Genomic DNA, 24,997 nt, shown 5'->3' with positions numbered 1-24,997 from the left:
GGAGCACTTCTGCCCTGTGCCTGGGGCTGGCAGAATTCCGGTTACCTCCTCTGAACACTAGGAGAAAATGGGGCTGTTCCTCAAAACCGTGTGTGCATGAGAGAGGGTGGTTTGTGTTCCTGTTGGACTGGCAAATACAACAGCAGTGGGCTGGCGGTGAGTTTTGAATGAGATTGTATGTATGTAGGTACATACACATTTTAAAACAAAATCTGAATCTGTGACAACTTTTAGGTAACATACCTAAAAGTCCTGTTTAGTGCTAACACTGAACATGTTAAAGAAGAATATAGAAAAATTCTTAGAAGTAACTCCAGAGGCAGTCATGAGTTCATAGGCTTAAATGTATTCTGCTCATTGAATTATGTAATAAACTAGTTTTGGTCCATATTTTACTTCTTAAGCTGTTTATATTTCAGAAGCCATTTTTGCTAACTTAATCAAAGGGGAAAAATCCTCTGTGGATCAACCATATAGCCATAGTTTCATTTCAAAGGACAAAGGGTTAATGGCGTTAAATAGGGCCTAATAATTTGAACATTGGTTTACTGATTGATAGTTTAAGGTATGAAAGTGATTCCTATACTGTATGGTTTTCAGTTGTGGCAAACATGGAGAGATTGGTGATGTTGAGTCCTGTTTCTTCCCCTTTATGTATGTAGGTAGGTGTGAGGCCCCAGCTTGGGTTCCATTGGCATAAAAAGGGATTGAAACATCAGTGGGGGGTTAGCTAAGGTTTTTCCAGACAGGCCTTCACCAGAGCTTTCACAGACTGACTTGTGCCTTGAGAAGATTCATGCTGAGCTATACCATGGAGCCAGTTCTACAGCCTCATGGGCACAGAGACTCTAAGGAAGCCATAGAGTGCTCTCTCTAGCCCAAGGGCATATGCTTCCATTCCTAGACAGACAGCAGGTGTGAGGGTACTGGTTAACCAGAAGCCTCTCCAAGTTTCTCAGTGCATACAACATTGGCAGCCGATGATGTTTCATGGGGACTGTGGCATCCTTCAGCGTGTCACTAAGTCCTGCCAGTTTGGCACCCTGAAGGGACCAAGCCTGAGACCCAGAAGGATGGAATTCTCTTCAGGAATGGAGTGAGATGGCTGAGACCAAAAGAGGGGAAGGCCCCCTGGAACGTAGATATCTGGAAAGTCTTGGGCTAGATACTTACCAACAAAATGATGGGCAAAAGCTACTTTACTGAGGGTCTCTCCAATTTACTTTATGTATATGAGTGTTTGCCCTGCATGTATGTCTGTGCACCATGTGTCTGGTGTCCTCAGAGGCCAAAGAGGGAATCAGATACCCTAGAACTGGAGTTACAAACAGTTGTGAGCCACCATATAGGTGTTAGGAATTGAACCTAGGTCCTCTGGAAGAGCAGCCAGTGCTGCTGAACTATCTCCAACCCCTTCCAGGCTAGCCTGGTCTACAAGAGTTCCAGGACAGGCTCCAAAGCTACAGAGAAACCCTTTCTCAGAAAACAAGAGAAAGGAAGGAAGGAAGGAAGGAAGGAAGGAAGGAAGGAAGGAAGGAAGGAAGGAAGGAAGGAAGGAAACAGCAACACCCCACCACCCCCAGTTATTAAACTCATTTTGAAAAGGGCTTGTGGAACTTCAGACTTATCCCTGGAAATGTAGTTTGATTTTTCCCCAAAGAGGGATGGTGTGCCCTCCTCAGTGATCCTCAGTGCTCCCCGCCCCATGTATACTGGCACATGGGCAGAGGTTGGAAAACACCAGGTAATGTTTACTAGCTAAGAACTCTGGGGTAGAACACAGCCACACTTTTTTTGTAGACAAGACTAAAGATTATTTCTACCATTACCAGTGGTGTTCTTAATCAAATCAAATGGTAGCCAGAGGAACAAAAGCTGTCACCTTCATTTTTGTTTCTAAAGCTTCTAATGTGTTTATCTGTGTATGTGCATGAGTGTGGGCAACTCCTCATCTCCACTGGTGCTGTTAGAACCTAGTTTTACTAAAACACTTCAAATGGGGGTTTTAAAGGAAGAAATGTGGTGAACAGATGCTCTTTAATTTCAATTTATCTGTGATTTAGAATTCATGTCCAGTGATGAGCTGGTATGTCAGTGTTATGAAAATATGTCTTAGATTCATGTGTCTGTAGCAGCAGTCTGGCTTTTACATTAACTGTGAGATGTCTAGCTTCATATGTTTGTGTGTGGGTGTGGGTGTTTTTCCTGCATTTGTCTATGTACCACATGTGAGCCCAGTGCCTGAGGAGGCCAGAAGAAATCGTCGGGTCCACTGGAACTGGAGTTACAGATAGCAGTGAGCTGCTGTGTGGGTATTCTGGAAGAGAAGCCAGTGCTCTTAACTTCTGAGCCACCTCTCTAGCCTGGCTTTGGATTTGTTGAGCCAAGTTTCTCTGGTTAAATAAACTGTTTTATTAATTTATAATGAAATAGTATTCAAGTGTGACTTTACATGGCCACCTAGAAACAACACCACAGTTACACTGATAAAAGTTAAAAGGCCTGTTTGCTTCACTAGCAGTCAGAAAACTCTAGAGCCAGGTTTTTCACCCAGAATTCTACATAGTCATTGGCCTTTTTATTTTGGTCTTATTAACATAAATACTTGGGACAGTTACAAGCACAGGCATTTACTAGAGTCCTAGGACTCTGAACTTTTGCTTTCAATACCAAATAGTATCTGAAAGACATGCTCACTTTTGTGTTTTCTGAGAAACTCTAGGAACTGGCCCAGGTTCATGTGATAATCATTCCTCAACCCATAGTCACCATGGGCCTCAAGGAGTAATTCTTCAAAAGACTGGAAGAGACGCAGGTCTTCACCGTTCCCCTCTGTCTCCACGCTCTCGGCGTGCTTGCAGGAGATGTGCTTCCAGTTGGGGTATCTAATTGTGTGCCAGAATTCCTCACAGTGATCCTTGAAGCCCTCAACACAGATTATACCAGGCTTTCCTGTCATGCAAAATCCAGTCACATCTAACCTTTTTCCCACTTCCAAAATCTTTTTCCTTAGGTCCTGCTGGTATATGTGGTGGCTGTAGATCCACATTCGGAGGAATGTGTTCTTGACTGGCTTTGCTTGTGTGGATGGCTCATCCGACAGCTTTCTGTTGAGGAAGTATGATGCGCTGTTGTCCTGCAGCCACTGGATTGCTGCACAGACACACAGCTCACCTGGATCAAAAGTCCCTACATAAGCAGTGAGACCTTGGTTGAGAAGAAGCTGCTGTTGTCTGTCAAGCTCAGGGGACCGTCCAAACAGTTGCAAAGCCACGGATGGGTAGCTGTGTGGCATGGTTACTTGCAAATCAATTGTCACCTTAAAATAAAAACCACATGGATTTAAATACCACAAAACCACACGAGCCAGCCTATCATGGCAACTGCACCATTATGATAGGAACAGTCATGGAGACTGTCAGGTGCCAACTACAGACCAAGTTATGCAGCCGTTTTCTTCTAATCACTGCTGAACTACATGTTTCAGGCACCCTGTGCTGGATAAGGAAGTGATAAAGTCAGACACGATTTCTGTCTTAGACTAGAGCCTAGTGAAGGAGACCCACATTAAACAATGACCACACATAGCAAGAATTTAATTTCAATTTGAGAAGAAGTATTTACCATGGGAGAAGTTCAAGGTTCTGCTGAAATGTGTAATCATGAGATTACAGAGAGTACAACTGCTCTGAAGGAATGCCACAACTGAAGGATAGGTAGGTGTGAGCTAAAACATTAGTTCTCAAGTGCCCAGTCCACGTGGTACCTACACTATGCCATGTAATATTCCTGGGGATAAAGGGATCAGAAGATGGAGGTAATTTCATATTTAACATGTAGATTTTGTATTTGTAGTTACCATCCACAGACAGTGTCATCGAAACAAAATCCTACACATTCATTAACTTCAGAGAAGTCCCTTTGTAGCGAGCAGCATTTTGGTTTGTGAAAATCGCAGTGTACATAGAAGGCATAATCTAACAGTTGGGTTAGACAGAACAATGGTAAAACTGCAAGATAGTTTCACTGAAAACAGGCATGTTTGTTAAAAAGGTATGTGTACTTATGTAAAATTCAGTATAGTTATTTAAGAGAACTTACGGAGCATCTCGTGTTTGGTACTTTTTCCTTCCAAACAAGTAATAGGATATGCATTTGGAATTGTCTATTTGTTCACTGGATAGGAAGCTCATGCACAGGGTTTTTCAGTTAAAAAGTGGGCACTTGGGGATGGAGATAGCTCAGCCATCAAGAGAACGGACTGCTCTTCTAGAGGGTCCAAGCTGGGTTCCAAGTACCTACATAGTGTTTTCTGTAACTTGAGTTCTGCCCTCCTCTGGCCTCTGAGGGCACTGCATGCACAAGGTTCACAGACATACATACATGTGCGCAAAACACCCATACACATTAAAAATACACACACACACACACACACACACACACACACACACACACACACACACACACACACACACGCACACACAATGGGCACCAGAAACAAGGAGAAAAAATAAATAAAAGCACCCACCTTGGGCTCCTCAATTTGGAGCGTGATCACAAATTCGATGTTGTGTGGGAGTGCCTCCCTAGTGCCTTCCAGATACCTCTTTATGTTCGTTAGGGCGTTTACATCTTCAAGTTTTATTTCTCCTTGGTTAGGAAACATAGAAAACAGCATTTCCATCTCCAGCAGCTGAAGCTGAAGGCTTTCTTTAATCGACGCTGACATGTCTCCAAGTCAACCTGCTTGGAAACCTGGAAAGGCCCAGAAAATAACAAAAAACCAAAAAACCAAACAAATAAAAAAACAGTGGGTTTGTTAATGACACCAGGAAATTTTCCCCAGGTCTTTTCTAGGAGGCAATTCCACCGTTTGCAGAGAGCTAGGGGCACACACCCACACACTTAAAACTGTTTAGATTTCTCTCCTGAGCCCCAAGTCTAGTATGCACAACATCCTTTTAAAATGCTCCGTCAACACCTAGATTCCTAGTCTCTCTTCCCCACCCTGGCAGGCCACTCAGGAGTCGGCGCTTTCAACAGGTGATGGGGTGATTTCGTGGCAGGTGGTTGCAAACACCTGTATTCCCGGCCAGCCTCAATCCTGGGAAAAAGCAGGGGCCGGCCCAGGAATCCCATTCGGATCTCAGGCCGTCGCAGAGCTGGAGGCGGCAAGGAGAGATGCCGGCAGAGCGGAAAGGAGGGCTCTGGGTCGTCCCCGCCGCCAGCCACCAGCTTCTCATCTGCAGACCCCTTGGAGCACCGCCTCCCCGGACTGCAGTGGCAGTGCAGCATCTCGCGCAGGTGCATAGGGCCGCCTGGGCCTAGCCTCGGAGCTGGGGGAGGGGGGGTCTCAGCCACTTAATAAAATGACGCCTAGGGTCGGGGGCGCTGAGGACCCACAGGGATGACGCTGCCCTCGCTTTTCAGAGGCTGGGCTGGGAGATGACCTCGGTGGTCAGAGGGACATTAGTGCTCCCGTCCTCTGGGGACCCCAGCCCCACGAGCTCCAGGCACGGAGGCGCAGCTGCCCACCCCGGGTGCTACCCCTCGGCCCGCCTGGGCCGCCGCGGCCTCACCCTTTCAGCTCATTCAAGCCAAGCAGCCCCCGGACCCGCTCCGAACCGCAGCCGCAGTTCTGCGGGTGCGAGCAGCGCGCGGACGGCTGTGGGCGGGGCCAGACCAGCCTACCAGCCGCGATTGGCTAGGGCGAGGGCCGGGAGCAGGGGCGGGGACACCAGATCCTCCCCCACCGCTATTGGCCGGGGGCGGTAGCGGGGGCGGGGCGTCGGGCCGGAAGCCAGGCTGGGCCACGTCTTCAGGGTCTGAGTGAGCTGGTTTGGTGCGCACTGCGCGGTGGCTGTTTGGATGTGGAGGTCGCGTTCCTGCTCCGGAACTAGGTGAGCGGGCGTGGTGGCTGTTGGGCCGCTGTGGGTGGGGGGTTCCTCGGCAGCCATGGCTGGGGATGACCGCCCGATAGACACACCTTCCCACAGCTCAGTGCGGCTCAGGTCCCTACCGACCTCCCGCTGGAGTGCGGGGGAGCCGCGGGTGATCGGGAGTTGGGAGCAGAATGTAATACCGAGGATAGACAGCAGGATGAATGACAGAAGCAGGCTACGCTGTGGGACTTTTAATAAGCATTCCCATACCCACTGAAGTTAGTTCTAGAACTCCAAACGCGTTAGAGGGTGGAAGCGGACTGTTATTTTCCTTTGGGAGAGTCCTAGATTTCATAGGCGTGGTTGACACCCTTATGAATAATCGTGATACATTTCCTACTGGTCAGTTTTTACAAAAATGTGCTCGTCCTTGTGAACAAAAGTTTGATTACTTTGGAGAGAACTAAATTAGCTTGGGAATGACCGACTTTTACAAACTGGACAAAAGCAAACATTTTTCAGCATTTCTTGTGGTGGTGTGCTTTGAAGCAAGGAAGGACAATAAAGCAAGGAGGTGTGGCTGTTAGCTCTCCTCTCTGGGTTACCTAGGATGGAATTGTCCCAGGATGTGCACAGTCTATGACTCTGCATGTACCCTGCTGGCTGAGGCAGAAAACTTCAAATTGAATTAATTAAATATTGGGATTACGACCCTCGATTGATACTGACAGGTCAAAGGCAACATTATGGAAATGTGATTTGTTTTAGAAAAGAATTTAGAAAACTGCTGTGTCTGCCTTTATGAATAAACTGGAAGTCTTCTGTGAGGTCTTAGACAGGAGAAAATGGCTGCACGTTGCTTTTCCTTTGGGACTGTTTCTCTCTAGTTTGGGAGGAATAGTGAATGAGCCACACGGATTTCCCAGATATTTGGAGGCACTCAGCCCTTTGAGGATCTGACCTTCATCCTCAGTCTTTCACTGGCCTCTGGTCAGACTTTATGTTATTAACTGGGTCTGCACCTACGTTGGTCCCTTTGTAAAATAAGATGATCTTTGATCTTCTCGGAGTCTCTGGATATAGATGTGAAGTCTTTATTCTAGGAAAGTTCATCCTGGAGGCCACGTGGAAGAGGAGTGGACAAGCTGGTTTCTGTCCTGACACTGTCCTGGAGTGCACAGTGTAGGCAGGAGCTTCTGGTTAATTCTAACTCTGGGGATTCCTTTTTCTCTTCTTTGCCCCTGCTCCCTACCTCCCCAAACATGGTTCTTTGGAGAGGGTCCCAGTGAAACCAATGCGTTATGTTGAGCTGGCGGTTGGGAAGCAAATGGTCCTTGAAAGCTTTGTCTTCCTATCTCTTATTTTTGCAGACATGGATCTGGAGGCTGTTTCTAAGCGCTCAGCATTCCATGCCAAGCCCCAGGGGCTCATTCTCCAGTATGGGACTGCTGGGTTTCGGACAAATGCCCAACATCTCGATCATATCATGTTTCGAATGGGATTGCTAGCTGTCCTGAGGTCAAAGCAGACAAGATCCACCATTGGAGTCATGGTTACAGCCTCACACAATCCCGAGGTAACAAGTTGGTGTCCTTATTTGCAAGACTAAAAGCTCTAGTGACAGAGCACTTTGAACCAAAGTCCACATTCTAGTGCTGGGAGTGTGCATCTTCCTTTGTATGCTCCATTGGGCTTGAAACAACTTTCTCGTAGTGGCCATGAAGCTAAACTGGGTGTGGGGTGAATGAAATGAGGCTGTTTCTTTGGAGAGTGTCCAGAGTAGAGGAATAACAGAATGTTCTTCCAAGTTTGGATGGAGACATTATCAGTAATGATAGCGTCACAAGGAACTGAAGGGGTGATGCAAGGGAAACACCTTCTGGTGCCTGGCATTGGCGCCAGGGCAGCTGCTCAGCCTTCAGTTGGAGGAATGACAACAGAGGTTCTTCCTCTGGTCACTTCCACTCTGCTTTCCCCTGAAGGTCTGCTTCTCTTTTAGGAAGACAATGGTGTGAAGCTGATTGATCCTTTGGGGGAAATGTTGGCCCCTTCCTGGGAGGAGCACGCCACCTGTCTAGCCAGTGCTGAGGAGCAGGATATGCCTGGAGTGCTCACTGCCATCATGGAGAAAGAGGCCGTGGATCCACAGCAGGCAGCCTTTGTGGTGATTGGTAGAGACACCAGGTAAAGATCAGAGTTGCCTGCTAAAGGGCAAACATCTGCAAAGGATTGTGTCAGTCTTCATGCCCAACGTCAGTGAGAAGGATTAAGGGAGGCCTAGTCTGCCGGACGTTGGTGGTGCATGCCTTTAATCCCAGCACTCGGGAGGCAGAGACAGGCAGATCTCTATGAGTTCGAAGCCAGCCTGGTCTCCAGAGCAAGTGCCAGGATAGGCTCCAATGCTACACAGAGAAACCCTGTCTTGAAAAACCAAAAAAAAAAAAAAAAAAAAAAAAAAAAGAAAAAAAAAAGAGAGAGAGAGAGGCCTAGTCCACACCCTGATGTCTTTTTGCCTTTTTAAGGGCATGTGGCAACTAAGTCTGGGTTACATAATTTGAGCAGGTTTTGTGGTCTTTGGGAGCTTCCATGTCAGGGCCATTGATAAATCAGCATTTCTGTGAGAGTTAAATGAAATAATATGTACAAAATAGCTGTATCCTTGTGTGTTAAAAGCACTTAATTATTGTGACAGTTTGTAGGTTTATTTCCCCTCTGCAGAGTCAGAGCATTTAATTTTTAACACATCGAATTTACAGATTTGGATTCTAATCTGTTGCTAGGTCAGATGTTCTGTCACCATTCTGGAATTCATTGGAAACAGCATTTTATAGTCTTCGTATTTGTCACGTTCAGCAGCTTTTGCCTTTACAAAAGCCTCCTTTTTTGCAATGTTGGGTTAAAAGTGTACTTTGAAGCAGCAGTCATTTTCTCTTCTATGCAAGTTCTGGCTTCATCTGGGGCTTCTTTCTAAGGACATACCTTCTCTTTCTCTGGATAGCTTGGACTTTGTTTTTACCCTGTGCATTGTTACCAGGGTTTGCAAAAACTATTCACTCATTAGGTCCATAGGCAGCAGAAATAGCTAATTGATTCATGCCCTTAAGTCAGTTATCCCATTGCTGTGTTTGGCTCTTACTTGTAGTTATATAATGATTCGCTTGCTTTTGAGACAGATGAGCAATTTGATCTGATTTTATCAAATGAAAGCTAGGTTCTATGCTCGAAGTAGTTTAAGACCCCATACTCCTATACCACTTATTGATTGTTGCTATTATTAACTAAGACACATATTGCTATAGTTAAGGTATGAGTTAGGGTATCCTTTATATCTTTTAAAATATTCTTATTATTGCTTGTATATGTTCGAGAAGGTTAGGCAGTATCAAATCTTGAGCTGGAGTTACAAGCAGTTGTGAGGTGCCTGTGTTGGGAATTGAACTCGGGTCCTCTGTAAGAACAATATGTACTTTTAAGTACTAAGACATCTCTTCAGCCCTCCTTTATATCCCTCCCCACTTTTTCCTTTTTTCTTTTTTCTTTTTTCTTTTTTTTCTTTTTTTTTTTTTTTTTGCCAGTACAGGGTATCCAACCTAGGGCTTTGTGTATGCTAGGAAAACCCACATGTACTGAGCTATAGTCCTATCCCCGTTTTTAATTCTGATATAGTTGCACCAATTTACCCAGGCTAGCCTTGCACTCCCTCTATGCAGACTTTGAACCTAGTGATCCTCCTGCCTTAGCTTCTCAAGTAGGTGGAAGAATTAGAGGTCTGCATTAGCATACCTGGCTCTTTGTATCTAGTTTGTAAATTTAAAAGCCAGATGTTTTGAAGAAGTCTCCTGTGCAAAGGCTCCTGGGAAAATGCTTGTAATTTACTCCTTTTTCAGGTTCATTGAATGTGTTACTTTGAAATTGTGAGCACACATGCCTCCATTTGCTTTCCCATTTACTCACTCTGCTTTCTTTCTTTCCATTTGCAGGCCCAGTAGTGAGAAACTTTCACAGTCTGTAATAGATGGTGTGACTGTTTTAGGAGGTCAATTTCATGGTATGTAGTTTTAAGTTAATCAAGAAATTGTTTTTTAAATTTAAAAAGTAACACATAATTAAAATTTGCAAATAATAAACCATAAATTTAAGAAATTAATCCCTAGATAAACTTTTAAAATATATCGCAGGTTTTTCTGGGTAGCCATATGAGTTTGTTTACCCATGGGACAGAACATATTAAATCTTTTTCACTTGAGACTCCTTTTGCCTGATAGATTTTCCACAATACCTGGTATACAGGTATCTAAAATCACATGTCTGGTGTTTGCTGATGATAAATCATAAAGAAACTTATTATAAAATAATTCTTACTTATACATATAATCTTACCATTTTTAAAGGATGAAAACAAATTTACATACTAATTAGATGGGTGTGCTTATGTTTTTACACAAAGAGTTCAATGTTGGCTGAATATTTGACACTGTAGGACATGAGCACTGTCAACATTTTCCAGAATTCATGAATATTTTTGTTATATAATTGTCAATGCTGAGAATGCTGCTTGGCCTTAATGCATAGCAGAAATATGTTTAGGCCTGTTTCAGAAATGGTTGCAAATCCTGTGCTGTTTGAGCTGTGCACTCTCTCCCTCAGCTTGCAGCCTCTGATTGTTCACCTGGTCAATCTGTTGTCTGCCATAGGTGGATCTCTCTATATTTGTTCAGGGTGCTGTCTCTATACTCACCTGAATTTGAATTACTGGATCATTTGGGTAAATAGAGATACTGCAATGTTAGGTTAAGCCTCGGAGAGCGTGAGGCTTTTTCGGGGCAGTGTGTATAGTATGGATTGACAATAGTTTTTATTTTTTATCTGTGTGTGTCTGTATGTGCGCATGTGTGTTGGTGCATGTATGTGGGTGTGTGTGGAAGCCAAAAGTCAATGTTGGGTGTCTTCCTTGATTGTTCCCTACCTTATTGCGGTAGGGTCTCCTACTTGAATCCAGAGCTCACTGTTTCAGCAAGTTGCTTCTTTGGGTGTTTGGCTAAGGTCTGTGTGGCCAGTCTTGGCTAGCTAGTGAACCCTCTTCACTTCCTGAGTGCTGTTTTTTTATTTTCCATGAGTGTTTTCTTCAGCCAGTTGACTGGGTATGCTTTAAATTCATTCACGACAGGGAATGGGACTGCAGCGGACCAGGGCTGGTGGTGGGCCAGCATTTGTCTGGGTGCTGGGGGTCTGAATCCGGTGCTTACGTTGTCTACCTGTGCTTTGCTCCCTGGCCACCCTGAGCCCCTTGCTAGGCATTGTTCTAGGAAGGAAGGAAGTTGTTTTTGACCAAAACACAGCTCTCTGCACTGTGACAGTTTTTTCTTTACCTTTCTATTTGCTTGAATGCATTCCTTCTTGGTCTTCTCTCCTGCTTGTTTTCTGTCCCTTTTGATAAGGGCTCTCATGGGGTCCGCTCTTTGATCTATATCATGTCTGAATGGTTGTCTCTCCAGCTACCTTCATATATGCATTCATTCATTCATCAAACATTTTTGGTTATCTGCTCTATGGTGTCTGTTTCACTGCCTGTCACAGTCTGCAGTGAGATACCCACAGTCCATCATGATTGTTTATGTAGATAATGGAGAGGCCCATCTTAGTCAGCAGTGCTTCATACAAGCAGGCATCGTCTGTGCCATTGAACAAATGAGTGGTGAGAATCGTGTTTCAGCAAGTTGATTTCCTGACCAGTGCTGGGCCCGTTCCTGCCCAATGTACGGATTGGGCTGAGTGAGTCTTCCCTTTCAGCCTTGGCCCTGCTTGCATCCACATCGCCCAACCCATCTTTCTATTCCTTAATCTATTCTGTTTCTAAACGCATCACTTCTAGTATGTTAAATACTTTCCTATCTCCATTTCAAGGAAGGCAAATGCAATTCCATTTAGGGAGGGTAGTAAGACTAGGAAGATAAGCAGGGGCCAAATAACTTTAAAAAATGAGGATCTGGATGGTGACCCATATGCAGTGGGGCCCAGTTAAGGGATTTTGTTCACAAGAATAATGTGGCCATTTTCACTTTAAGCCACCACTCACTTAAAGGGAATTAGTGGAAAAGAGATGAGGGAGACTGCTCTGGCGTGTGCAGTGCGCTTTGTGTAGGAGTGATTAAAGACACAGGGCCGTGGAAAATCCTGGAGCTTTTGTTGAATTCAAAGCATTTTGGCATTTGGTTAAGGCTAGAGCTATGAAAAATGGCTTTTAGCTTTCTAGGTTGATCAGTCAGGTGGCAGACAGGGGACAGGAAGATGCTTTTATTTTTTAGTGTGTGTAACAGTTACATAGTGTGTAGGTTAGTCTTTGTCACCTGGGAAGAGGGTAGGAACCTCATTGGAGAATTTCCTCCATCAGATTGGCCTATGTCCATATCTGCAGGGCATTCTTTTCACTGCTAACCAGTAGGAGAGAGGCGCAGCATTTTGTGGCTGCCATTCTAGTGCAGGTAGGCCTGGGCTATGTAAAAATGGTAGTAGAGAAAGCCAAGGGGAGCTATCCTGAGCAAGCAGCATTCCTCAATGGTCTCTGCTTCAGTTCCTGCCTGGAGCTGCTGCCCTGGCTTCCCTCCATGGTAGACCCTTTTCTGTTATAATTTTTAAAAAGCAGCATGAGAGAGAAAGATGCCATGCAACAGACTTCAAGCAGAGGGTTTTTTTTGTTGTTGTTGTTGTTTTTTTCGAGACAGGGTTTCTCTGTGTAGCTTTGGAGCCTATCCTGGCGGTTGCTCTGGAGACCAGGCTGGCCTCGAACTCACAGAGATCGGCCTGCCTCTGCCTCCCGAGTGCTGGAATTAAAAGCGTGCACCACCAACGCCTGGCTAAGCAGAGGGGTTTTTTATTAGGCAAAAAGGGATCTTAAAAAGCGTAAAGTGGAGCAGGGGAGACTGGCCTCTAGGGACAGGAGCAGCTAAGAGAGAGGGAAGAGAGACAGAGAGAGAGACAGACAGAGGTAGGGAGGGATGGGAACAGGTTTTAAAAGGTAACATAGTGAATGGGGTGTGCAAGGGGAGTGTAAGGAGTCTAGGGGTATGCAACAGTCTCAGGATTGGTGCACTTCTGGGTTTGGGTAACCTGTTCTGTGTTGATTGGTCAACTGGTTATTATGGCCTTTAGGCCCTCCAGGGTGGTTGCTATGCTCTGGGAAGTTACTTTGTTTTTGGGAAAGTGGGGCTTACAGATTAGAGTCATTTTTTGTTGTATATTCTCTTAAACCCAGTAATTAAAATTTAAAACAATGTTACCATCACAATACCAGTGGATACTTGTGCATTTGGATGTTTTGAAAGTTTTGTGTTTACATTTTCTGAGATTCTGTTATAAGCCACTAAACTAGACCATGAGTAGAAACAAAGGTTTATTGGTGATCAGACTGCCCAATGCTTTCTCTCCTGGGGTGTGTGTGTTTGGGGGGGGCATGGAGCATAAAGAAGAACAAAATGGCAGAAAGCAAGCAGATTTTATGCCACAGTCATCAGGGTGGGGATCTGAGCTGATACTGACTTGGAACTAGGTGCCTGACACCTAGGTAACTGACCTTTGAGGGAAGGTTAATAGCTGTTCCTGATATACTGTACCTATTTTAGGAGTCCTGCTTTTGTGGTAAACAGAAACCCACCTCTAGGCTTGTTTACATGATAAACAGTCTCCACACCTTTAATTCCAGTACTCAGGAGGTAGAGGCTGATAGATCTGTGTGAGTTCAAGGCCAGCCTGGTCTACCAAGTGAGTTCTGTGACAGGCAGTGCTGTTACACAGAGAAACCCTGTCTCGAAAAACCAAAACCAACCAACCAACCAGTCTTTCTGTTTATCAGGTTGGAGTCCTTCTGTTTAAGACAGTGTCACCAGCACTGTTATCTTTTGGGGAAGCAGAGTGGGGGTTTGGATCTAATGTTTTTATGTTATGAATTCATATGAGCTTCTTTTGTTAATTGTGATCTGACCTGCCCTTTGTGTCTGTTTGGCAGATTATGGCCTGTTGACCACACCTCAGCTGCACTACATGGTGTATTGTCGGAATTCTGGGGGCCGGTACGGAAAGGCAACCATAGAAGGCTACTGCCAGAAACTCTCCAAGGCTTTTGTAGAACTTACCAAACAGGTGAGACCTTTTTCCATCCTGATTGGAATTTCAGCAGGGAATAAAGTAATGCAGTCAATCAGCAACCCAACTTACATGGCTCGCCACTTGTCCTCCTCCTTTCCTCCAAATGTGACTCATCTCCAGTTTCTCTCTTTCAGAGCTCAGGCTCTGGTGTGTGTGCTTATGAGTGTATAATGGCAAGGTGCATCCTGGGAAAACTCATGGTATCTTTGCTTGTGGTTATCAGAATTCACTGAGATGAACTTGATTATAACATAGATGCTATGTTATAGCTTGGGAAGTACTGTAGGAAGGAATTTCTTTTTGGTAGACTCCATGGTTAACCCTGGAGATAATGTGCAGGATGTGACTCACTGGATAGCACTTGTCCTCATAGAACTCAGGTTTTGGTGTGGGGACTGGTCAAAGACTGATAAGTATAAAACAAACAAAAAATCCCCAAGCCCCAAATATGCTCGTGATATTCTATGCCTTGTAGAGAATGCTAGTGTTACCCAGACACCTGCGTGCTCATCCACACATTGAAGTGGCTGCTAGGAAGGGAAGACTGATGTTTTAACTGGTCAGTCATGCTGTGTTGAGGCTCAGTTCTAATGCCTTTCTGTAAGTTGTTCATCCCATGGCATCACTGCTGTGTTGCTCAGGGTTTCTTTGATGTTTTGTAGTTCATCTGATTGTATGTGCATATATATTCTGGGTTAAGTTAGGCGTGTAAGTGGAAATAACAGAAGACCTTTTCACGTATTCATACACGCATGTGTGCTTGGTGATTCACTTTGGTGACTTGATGTTTTCCTTCCATGTCTTTTTCTTTTGAAGGCTTCCTGCAGTGGAGATGAAAACAGATCAGTTAAAGTCGACTGTGCAAATGGCATAGGAGCCTTGAAGCTGAAGGAAATGAAACACTATTTCTCCCAGGGACTGTCGGTTCAACTGTTTAATGATGGCACTGACGGGAGGCTCAATCACCTGTGCGGTGCTGACTTTGTGAAAAGTCATCAGAAACCCCCACAGGGTATGTGCCAGTGGCAGTGTCTACACCTGATCCTAGCTCTCTTTGGAGCTGGCTCACTTAAAAGTCAAGCTGTCTCTGAGTGAAGAATCACACTACTTGTGCTGGCTCTGTCACCTTTGGGTCCTTAGAACTCTTCCCACTCATAAGTGCCATTCAAAACACATCAGCTCCTGCTGAAAGCTCAGACAGAAAACATCACTTTAGAGTGAGTGACAGCTCTCAAAGTTAAGAGATCCTTTCAGAATCGAAGCACCATGTCAGCACACAGGTGGCCTCACTCCCTTTCTCATTTAGTCTGTCCCAGGGTGGGATGCACTCAGGAGGGGGAATTCTTATCCCTATTAGGTTGCCAGGGATCCAAAGGCAGCAACTGTAAGTAGCTTTGTGTTCATGCTGTCTGCACTAGACTGGCTGGAAGGGGAATGGAAGACTGTCTTTAAATCATCAGTGGACTCCGTGTTTCCCACACAGGAAGATTTGGAAGAATTCTGTTCAGGTGTTAGTTGTAGTAAAGAGGTATTCCAGATGCTCTTTTTCAGACCCTAGGATGCTCTCTGCTAACCTTGCCTGGCTAGCAGATGTATTGTTTGGGCTGCTGGGTGTTTGCCTGTGCTAGGTTGCAATTTTAGTTCACTGTTGAATAATTCTGATTTCTCTACCAAAATCCATCAAACCTCCATTGCCTCATGATGCAAATCAGTTGCCACCATGCCACAGCTGTCTTGCTTTTGCCTCACTTGTGTGGCCTGTTCTGCCTTACTTTAGTAAGCATTTAGAATCTGAATTTATATAATCTTTTCATGGTAGTGCTTGCTTTGATATTACTTACCTGTCCTTCATCTGTCTGATTGTTGAGGTCTCCCTCCATTGCTGTGGCTGCCTCTGTGTACTGGAGACTCAGTCCCTCACACCCCCCACCCCCACCCCCAGGCTGTTTTTCTGACTTGCAGGAAAACAGTCTCACTTTGTCTGCTGCCTTCATTGCTAAGGGACAGCAAGGTTTTCTAGTAAGTCTGATGTAACAGTTGCTGAAGTGTCAGTGAGCTCTTTTTTTTTTTGGAAGTTATAGTTCTGTGCTCCTAATTCCATTTCTTGTTACTGTTAGTATAAGTAGATAAAATACTTATACCTTATCTATTGCTGATTTTTATTTTTAATATGTAAAGGGCAGCATGATACTTTTAGAAATCTTACATTTAGAAATGTCCAGTTTCAAAAATTATATGGGAAACTTGTCTAGCCAAACCAACTGGTTAATAAAATTTTATTTTAGTGTAATAGCACATTTTAGCATGAATAGATTTGAGGGCCTCCCTCCCTCCCTCCCTCCCTCCCTCCCTCCCTCCTCCCTCCCTCCCTTCCTTCCTTCCTTCCTTCCTTCCTTCGCCTTGCAAGAATTTAGCCTGCAGGAAAAGTACCAGTACCAGGGAGTGTGGTCCACACCTTTAATCCCAGCACTCAGAGGCAGAGGCACAAGACTCTTAAATTGGAGGCCAGCCTGGACTACATAATGATGTCCTGTCTTCAAAAAGAACACCAGTAGACTAACTGGACACTAACATTGAAAATTGTAGACTTTGGATTGTATCGAAAACAAAAAATTTTTTTTCTGAGACAAGGTTTCCCTGTGTAACAGTCCTGGCTGTCCTGGAACTGGTTCTGTAGACCAGTTCTTGAACTGGCCTTGAACTCACAGAGATCCGCCTACCTCTGCCTCCCTAGCACTGAGATTAAAGGTGTGCACCATCACCACCACTGAGCTGGAGAGAATCTTTAAAAACATCTCTTGAAAAATTTGTAGTGGATGTGCTGTACTGTAGCATATAATGCTAATTTTGATCTTTATAGTGAAAAAATAATTACGTGTGACAGGGAAAAATCTAACATTTTATATAGTGAGTTTTATTTCCATTTCTTAGTCTGAAGTGCACTTTAAATCCTCCTGTGTCCTAGGGATAGAAATGAAGTCTGACGAAAGATGCTGCTCCTTTGATGGGGATGCAGACAGGATTGTGTATTACTACAGTGATGCAGACGGTCACTTTCATCTCATAGATGGAGATAAGATAGCCACATTAATTAGCAGTTTCCTTAAAGAGCTCCTGTTGGAGGTAAGGTGGGGGTTGGGGAGATATCCAGACTTGCTAGTGAGCACTTCCACATCAGTCTCTTGAGTGTCTCAGCACCAATGTGGATGGGGCGTGGGGGTGTCCCTGATATTCCTGGCTGGGAAACAAAAATAAGTGGAAATTGCAGCCATCTCAGCACAGGAGTATTGGTTTTAGTTGCAGTGAGGATGGTTTTAGATGACTGTATGCATGCTCCTTTTCTTGATACTGGCTTGGCTTTCTCATGCAGCTTTGTGAAGTTTTGGTTTCTTTTAAACTGATGTTGCATGCATTACTGAGAATTCCATCATTAATGTAAAGCATACAATTCTAAGAACAAATAATAACCAAGATAATTATTACTGTCATTTTAAGTTTAGTAATTGATCCCCCCCCCTTTTTGGGAAAATCCCTGAATCAATTATATAGTTGGGAATTATAATATGGGAAAGGTTTATTAATAATTTATAGGGATCACACACTATCTTAAAAGAGGGTTCAGTAGAAAACTATGTTTGTAAGTATTTTAGGCTTTTTTCCTGGTAGTGTATGCTTTCTTTTAGAATGCCATTTATTGCCTAAACCAAGCCAGGGTGGAACTGGCTGATTCTGCTGCCTTGACAACTCTCACTGTGTCAAAGGCTCTCGTGCATTTGATAGCTAGTTAAGTGTGCCATTGTTTCCTTCTAGATTGGAGAAAGTCTGAATATTGGTGTCGTACAGACTGCATATGCTAATGGAAGTTCCACAAGATACCTTGAAGACGTTATGAAGGTATCATGTTGTCTTCAGTTTTGGGTCTTTTTTTTTTTAAGATTTATTTATTTATTATGAATTATTATGTGTACAGTTGTTCTGTCTGCATGTTGCCTGTAGGCCAGAGGAGGGCACCAGATCTCATTACAGATGGTTGTGAGCCACCATGTGGTTGCTGGGAATTGAACTCAGGACCTTTGGAAGAACAAGCAGTGAGTGCTCTTAACCACCGAGCCATCTCTCCAGCCCAGTTTTGAGTCTTTTCTGAATCTCGTGGTAAGAATTCTATGAGGAAATTTATGTTACCACAGAGCGAGCAGTGCAGAAAGCTGAGCCACTATCCAGATGATGGTGACTAGGCTCAAAAGGATCACATGTCTCTGGTGCAAAAAGTCGGGAGACTTTCGCCTTGGAGCATATCAAAACCTGTGAATTCTGTGATCTTATGGATACAAATCTTTTTAAAGGCTAATTGAGCTGCATTTATAATCATGAGTGTTTATGGGACTGAAGATGCCTCTTTCAAACACAAAGATTAAGGTAATATTGAACCTGTATCTTTTCATTACTATGATCAAAGACCTGGAAAGCAGCTTAGGCAAGGAAGGGCTTATTGTGCCTCAGTGAGAAGGCATACAGCCCACCATGGGAAAGGTGTGGCAGGAGGTATAGCTCATGGACACATTAGGTCACTCAGGAAGGAAGGATAGAAAAGTAGGTCCCCTAGTGACCGACTTCCTGCAGCTAGCCCCCACCACCTCAAGGCTCACTTGAGATATGGCCAAGGATGGTATCTGGTTGCACTTGGATAAGCCTGGCATTAGGAAACGAGAGAATCTTTACCAGTAATCATCTGTGTTTGGAGTATGTATGAAATGGAATGCATTTGCTTGGCTCTTGGGGTGCTTTCCTTAGCACCTACCTGTGATGTATTCCTCAAGATCGGGCTTTATGGCATTTGTTTAATTGTCTTTCCACTGTCTGCCAGAGAACCAGAGTCTTCACACTCCCTGCTCAGAGTCTGGGGTTTATGGACAAAATTGGAAGCTGTTTGCTTTTCTCCAAATTCCTGCAGGCTCTGGGCAGATAAGTGAGTCAGCACAGCAGGTGAAAAGGGACCAAGGAGTATGTATGCTTGAACCAGCTGTTAACTTTGGTCAATCTTCTAGAGAAATATAAATGAAGTTTCATGTGAATTTCCTGCTTCTTAAGAGAATAGTAGATGGTCAAAACAAAACATCATGGAGGCTGTTTGTTTTTCCTACTTTATGTTTACAGTGGCTTCACTCCAGGGCCTTTCATGGGCTTAGTGCTTGACCCAGGACACATTCTGAGAAATGCAGTAGTGTGACATGAGTTGATGTCATTGTTAACAATGAGTGTATTCAGCTATGATGGCCATGGCATCCATAGGAGACTTGATCTTCTGGTGCCACTACAGCATCCATTGTCTGTTCTTGACCTGAATGTCACAGTGCATGAGTGTTTCATTTGAAAATCTCATCTATATATACTAGTATGTTTAGAAACTTATACACAGCAGAAACTGTTAACTTCCCAACCCTTTTTCCTTTTGGAGTAAGTATTTTTGGTCCTTGACATCCTATGATTTTTCAAGTCCAACAAATCTTGGTGGATGTCTCTCTAATAGTTATGTTTCTGTCAGTTTCTCCTAAATCTGTCAGAGCCACCATTGATAGCCTATTCACTGCTGCTGGGTCAGTCAGGGTTATTTATCCATGATTAGTCTTGAAAGTTTAGCTGGCTTTTTTTGTTATTGTTATTTTATTTTTCAAAACAGAGTTTCTCTTTGTAGCCTTGGCTGTTCTAGAACTCACTCTATAGAACAGGCTGTTCTCTATCTCCTGATTGCTAGAATTAAAGGTGTGTTCTACCACACTCATCCTTAACTGGCCCTTCTTAACTTTCTAAGCTAATAGTTAGCAAGAAATAGTCTGGGGACCCAATTATAAGTTATAAGAGTTCCCTTGGAATAGCCTTCTGTACATTTGTTTAGATGAGGTCCATGGCTAACTCCACATACCACAGAATGATTGTGGGAAACCATATAGCCTTCATGGTGTATGCTATTTACCTACAAAGAAGGATTGGTCCTTCATTGAATAAGCATCCAGACCTCTTTGTCCTCCATTCTCCATACTACAGTTCAGGCAATCTTCTGAAAACAGACAATGCCACCTACCTGCAGTCAGTCCCTGTGTGGGTGTTGTAAGCCTTTATTGTCTTTAGCACCAGAGTGAGGTTTCATATTTATTCCATGTTTTATTTCTGGAATAATAGATATATAATTAACTGACTTTATATTGACGATTGTTGTCTTTCTTTAATGTGTTGTAGGTACCTGTTTATTGCACCAAAACTGGTGTCAAACATTTGCATCACAAGGCTCAAGAGTTTGACATTGGAGTTTATTTTGAAGCAAATGGGCATGGCACAGTAAGTTGCCTTAAAGATGTCAACTGGCCTTAGCTAGGATTTTTCTTAATAGTGGGTTTCTATTGAAGTTTGTTAAAATGACTAGGTAGTAGATTACATGATCAATGTATACTTTTAGATACTATAAAATGTCTTTTTTAAAGACTGTAATGATCCTCTGTGAACAAGTGTACCATTTTGTTCTTTAAAAAGGCTGGGGAGAGCTCAGTTGAGTAACTAGGCATGAGGTCAGTGCTGCAGAGGTAGCGACAGGCATTCGAATTCCTGGGGACCACTGACCAACCTAGCCTAATCTGAGCCCTTGTAATGCAAGACCCTGTCTCAACAAACAAGGTGGGCAGCATGTGAGGAAAATCGGAGGGGTCAATCCTGGCCTCAACGTGAATGCAGACACAGACACACACACACACAGAGGGAGATGGAGAGGGAGAAGGAGAGGGAGACCAAAAAAAATCCCAGTAAATCATTTTAAAATGTACTGTTCATTTTCTTAAACTATTCCCACTTCTTAGGGAGAGCAGGTTAGTAGCTATGATGAAAAGCTTTATGGGTTTACAGTATATGCAAGCATAGGTTTTTGTTGTTGTTTCATGGATTTCTTAAAAGGAATATTCTGAAAAAAGTCATACGTAATTCATCATAAAAGTCACTATTTTAAAGGGTATAACTTTTTAAGTTCAGATTTTATTTAGAAATGTCTTTGTACATCACCTCATTTCATGAATGGATTTGAGATAGATATCAGAATATTTGAATGTAGTGTAAATCATTCTCTTTACTAATTTCAGTTTGGCTTTTAGAAGAGCCATGAATGTAAGGAAGAGAATATGTTTCTACAAAATGCAACTAAAATATAACTTCAGTGATCTAATGCAAGCATTGGAATACAGGTCTCTGTTGAACTGCTCAACTTTACTCAGAAAAAATGGATATGCCTGTGTAGTAAAAATTTATTTACAAGAACCAGGTGACTACCCTGTATCTTATTTTACCAAGAAATGCCCATTTCCTCAAGTGATGGGGTACTGTGTGCTAACCTCAATCCTGGCCCCTCTCGGGCTCTAAAGGATGGGTATGGCATTTCAAAACAAAGAATGTGTATGCTAGGAAGTATCTGACACAGTCTGCCATATTGGTGAATGCAGTGAATTCCTTCCCATGTTGCCAGTCACATATCCTTTAAAGGTACCTGCTGCACAGAGTTCAAGAAGTGGGCTGGAGAACACAGTGAGCTCAAGTATTCAGTTTTTGTCAAAGTGGTAACTTTTTAATTAGTTTTATAATCCATAAACTTTTTCCTTAGTAGTACCTGTTGTGCTCTGATTTGATCTTAACATTAGTGGCAGACAGACATCAGGCTGCCATTATTTTTCTCTTCAGTCTCTCCAGATTCACTAAGAATGACAGGTGACCTGGAGTTTGTGACTGACTTCATATGCTTCCGCTGCAGGCACTATTCAGTGAAGCAGTTGAAGTGAAGATAAAAAGACTAGCACAAGAACTAGAAGACGAGAAAGGAAAAGCTGCCAAGATGCTTGCAAGCATCATTGACTTGTTCAACCAGGTGAGAACTGGTGAGGGGCCAAGCTCTGAGTTACCCTAACATCAGTCAAATCATGGAACAAACAATTAATAAAAAGTGGAGAAGTCCTGGCTGGGTGGTTATCTAAGAGATCTAGTTAAAGAATTTGAGTGGGGAAAGGCTTGGCCCTGACATCCTAAGTCTAGATGTTTCTCATGAGTTGGTTTAGTCAGCTTTGGAGACATGTCATTGTCATCTTTCACGGTTATGTGCATCTCCTTTGTATTCATGTTATTTATTCACGTTCTTGTTCATGATGCATGGGCAGGGCAGCTTGATTTTCCAAGTGGACAGCATTCATGTGAGATTTATGGAAGGTTGCTTAGATGCTTTGTTTCCCCAATCTTGCAGGCGGCTGGAGATGCTATTTCTGATATGCTGGTGATTGAGGCCATCCTGGCTCTGAAGGGACTGACTGTGCAGCAGTGGGATGCTATTTATGTTGATCTTCCTAACAGACAACTCAAAGTTAAGGTGAAGAGAGTGTGAAATAACCTTTCAGATCATAGCTGCTCTTCCAGTCGTTCTATGCACAGTGTTTCCTGAGTGCGTTCTATTTCAGTCTGTATGTACACTCTACTTAGAAAGGCCTTATAACAACAACTGCTTTACTCACCCTTTAAAAAATAACTTATCTTGTACTTCCATTTCTATGATAAAGAATTATCAAACGTGTGTGAGTATGCATTATTTAAAAGTTTCTGCTTTTCTGCACATTTTTTACAGCCCAGCCCATACTATTTTGAAGTAAACCCAGATCAATAATTTTATCATTTTAATGGAAAATGTTGCTTCAGAATTAACTTTCAGTTCAGACAGTACTTAAATTTGTTCATTCTGAGACTAAACCTCACAGTTTTTACTCACCTGGCTAAGTCCCCTGACGACAGGCCTGCACCCCCAGCACTTCTTGGAGCTAGATGTAAGCAGTAGAATCTGTGGACTCAAAGGGAGAGGATTTTCTAAAGGCATTTCACATGAGCGGGTATTTGATTTGTATTAATCTACACATTCTCCACGAGAATTTGCTGAAAGATTATTAGGTATATCAAAGCCAGAGTTCACAGAAATGCCTACCAAGTATCTGGATTTGCTTTTGGCATATTTCAAGACTCTTACCTCAACTCTCTTATATAATAGCTTGCCACTTGTTATAAGCCACATAAATTTGATCAGTAACTACTGGGGTCAGATAATAGTTATTCACCATTATTTTGTTTTGGTTTTTCAAGACAGGGTTTCTCTGTGTAGCTTTGTAGACCAGGCTGGCCTCAAATTCACAGGGATCCACCTGCCTCTGACTCCCAAGTGCTGGGACTAAAGTCCTGTGCCACCACTGCCCAGATTTGACTATTATTTTATTAGCTTTGTGGAAATGTTGTGTTTGGCTAAAGGTAAATTTTCATATTGAAGAATTTTTCTTCATTAGTTGTATAAATGCTTAAAATGCTACATGGCTTTAGCCTGTCTGTCACTCTGTGGGCAGGACTATTTTGAACAGTTTTAAATGTCTAACCTCATAACAGGAAGTGTTTGTGCTCAGGTTGCAGACAGGAGAGTTATTAGCACCACTGATGCTGAAAGACAAGCACTCACTCCACCAGGACTCCAAGAAGCAATCAATGACCTGGTGAAGAAGTATAAGCTTGCCCGAGCTTTTGTCCGACCCTCTGGTACTGAAGACATTGTCCGAGTATATGCAGAAGCAGACTCACAAGTAAGTTGGGAACAGGGGAGGGAAAAAAATCACATTTTAGCTGTGTTTGGAATTTCACTGTGGCAAAGGGTTTTTTGTTGAGAGTAAGGTTGAATGCACTGGGAGGTATACAGTTAAACAGTTTCACACGCCCTTTCATTTGTTATCAGTTCTTTTTTGTGGATTCTTGAGGGTGTGATGCTCTGGCTGTGCAGGAGTATCTAATAAATCCTTCCTTTGACACATGAATGTATTATAGATTATTATTTTCCCTTTAAAAATGTAGTCCTATGAGTTTGTTTGTGGAAGCAGCCAGTTTTAGTATTTCCATAGCAGCTGTTAATGCTTGGTTTTCTTTCTGGACTTTTGAATTACTTTTCAAATTTTTCTTACTCTACCTGTATTTTCTGCAATTTTATCATTTGTCCTTTATACATACTGTGGTTGAATACGACTCCGGAAACATAAACAGTTATTTACATGACAATGGGTATCTGATGGAAATCCTAAGAATTACTTATTCTTAGCAGTTGTAGCCTTCTGGATTTTAAAGGGGCTTGGTTACTTACTCAATTTAGGGAAATTTTTATTTAAGCCCAATTCACTTTCTATTTATTTATGGGCTTTGAATAGTTATGAATCAGAATTGGGAAGCATCTCCCCCTAGCTAGAATAGACGACGGATGGATGGCAGGTGCTGTGTCTCTCACCTAATCTCTGCTTGTGATTTACAGGAAAGTGCAGATAGGCTTGCATATGAAGTGAGTTTGGTGGTGTTTCAGCTGGCTGGAGGCATTGGAGAAAAGCCACCACCATCTTTCTGAAGATAACTTTGATATTCTTGAAAAATGGATTTCTAAAATGTTTTTTATAAAACTATTGACAATACTGGCAGAACTAAGGTATTTGTAATCATAACATTACAAATGCACTCTAATGGATTTAGATCTGTATTTTTAAAACACTACCAGAAAAAACTGTTTAGAAGCTGGTAAATCTTAGACTTGGTAATGATGCTCGCCTCTGATTTTAATCTGTGTTAAGTTTTAATGGTTTGAGTGTAATTAATTTTACAGTGTATGCAGGGTGTTGGGAAATTAAATTTTATTACTAACTTCTTGCAATGGCTTTGTGATTACTTACCTAAACCAAGATGTTTTGCAGCATTGGGCTACCTGATTCAGATGGGAGAGTGGAGACTTTCTATAAACCAATTTTCCATGGGCAGACCTTAAAGTAAGAAATGACTGACTTGTTTGTTTGTGTAGCAGCATCAGAACTGGCAGGTGGCCCATCTTTCTTTGCACTGACAGAGTCCTGTGCTGTACCCACTAGGATGTGTGGTCCAGGCCTTAGCTACTC

The 24,997-nt window shown here is 43.0% G+C and overlaps 2 protein-coding genes across 2 annotated transcripts; one reads left to right on the top strand and one right to left on the bottom strand.

Annotated features, from left to right (window-relative positions):
- Positions 1–2,394: 2,394 nt before the first annotated feature.
- Positions 2,395–5,684, bottom strand: Rwdd2a (RWD domain containing 2A). Its single transcript, XM_027411008.2, has 3 exons — positions 5,580–5,684; positions 4,529–4,755; positions 2,395–3,319 (listed from the first exon to the last, which is right to left on the bottom strand). The coding sequence occupies exons 2-3, from the start codon at positions 4,727–4,729 to the stop codon at positions 2,642–2,644; spliced, it is 879 nt and encodes a 292-aa protein (XP_027266809.1). The 5' UTR covers positions 4,730–4,755; positions 5,580–5,684; the 3' UTR covers positions 2,395–2,641.
- Positions 5,685–5,779: 95 nt separating this feature from the next.
- On the top strand, positions 5,780–24,759 carry Pgm3 (phosphoglucomutase 3). The gene is made up of 13 exons (XM_027411014.2): positions 5,780–5,900; positions 7,253–7,458; positions 7,882–8,066; positions 9,863–9,930; positions 13,885–14,018; positions 14,841–15,036; positions 16,990–17,147; positions 17,835–17,918; positions 20,259–20,357; positions 21,808–21,921; positions 22,291–22,413; positions 23,483–23,656; positions 24,370–24,759. Exons 2-13 carry the CDS (start codon positions 7,255–7,257, stop codon positions 24,457–24,459), a joined length of 1,629 nt encoding a protein of 542 aa, XP_027266815.1. The 5' UTR covers positions 5,780–5,900; positions 7,253–7,254; the 3' UTR covers positions 24,460–24,759.
- Positions 24,760–24,997: the final 238 nt, after the last annotated feature.

Source organism: Cricetulus griseus, chromosome 4, assembly GCF_003668045.3.
Source record: "Cricetulus griseus strain 17A/GY chromosome 4, alternate assembly CriGri-PICRH-1.0, whole genome shotgun sequence".
NCBI lineage: Eukaryota > Metazoa > Chordata > Mammalia > Rodentia > Cricetidae > Cricetulus > Cricetulus griseus.
The sequence above is the reverse complement of the archived record's forward strand: the minus strand, read 5'-3'. Positions and strand labels throughout refer to the sequence as shown.

Bases quoted from the DNA above. Each gene is read 5' to 3' on its own strand.
- Rwdd2a (XM_027411008.2), bottom strand. From the start codon at position 4,729: ATGTCAGCGTCGATTAAAGAAAGCCTTCAGCTTCAGCTGCTGGAGATG. The intron at 3,320-4,528 runs GTGGGTGCTTTT...TTTTATTTTAAG, and splicing joins TCCAAATTGAGGAGCCCAAG to GTGACAATTGATTTGCAAGT.
- Pgm3 (XM_027411014.2), top strand. From the start codon at position 7,255: ATGGATCTGGAGGCTGTTTCTAAGCGCTCAGCATTCCATGCCAAGCCC. The intron at 17,148-17,834 runs GTAAGGTGGGGG...GTTTCCTTCTAG, and splicing joins TTAAAGAGCTCCTGTTGGAG to ATTGGAGAAAGTCTGAATAT. The intron at 17,919-20,258 runs GTATCATGTTGT...AATGTGTTGTAG, and splicing joins ACCTTGAAGACGTTATGAAG to GTACCTGTTTATTGCACCAA.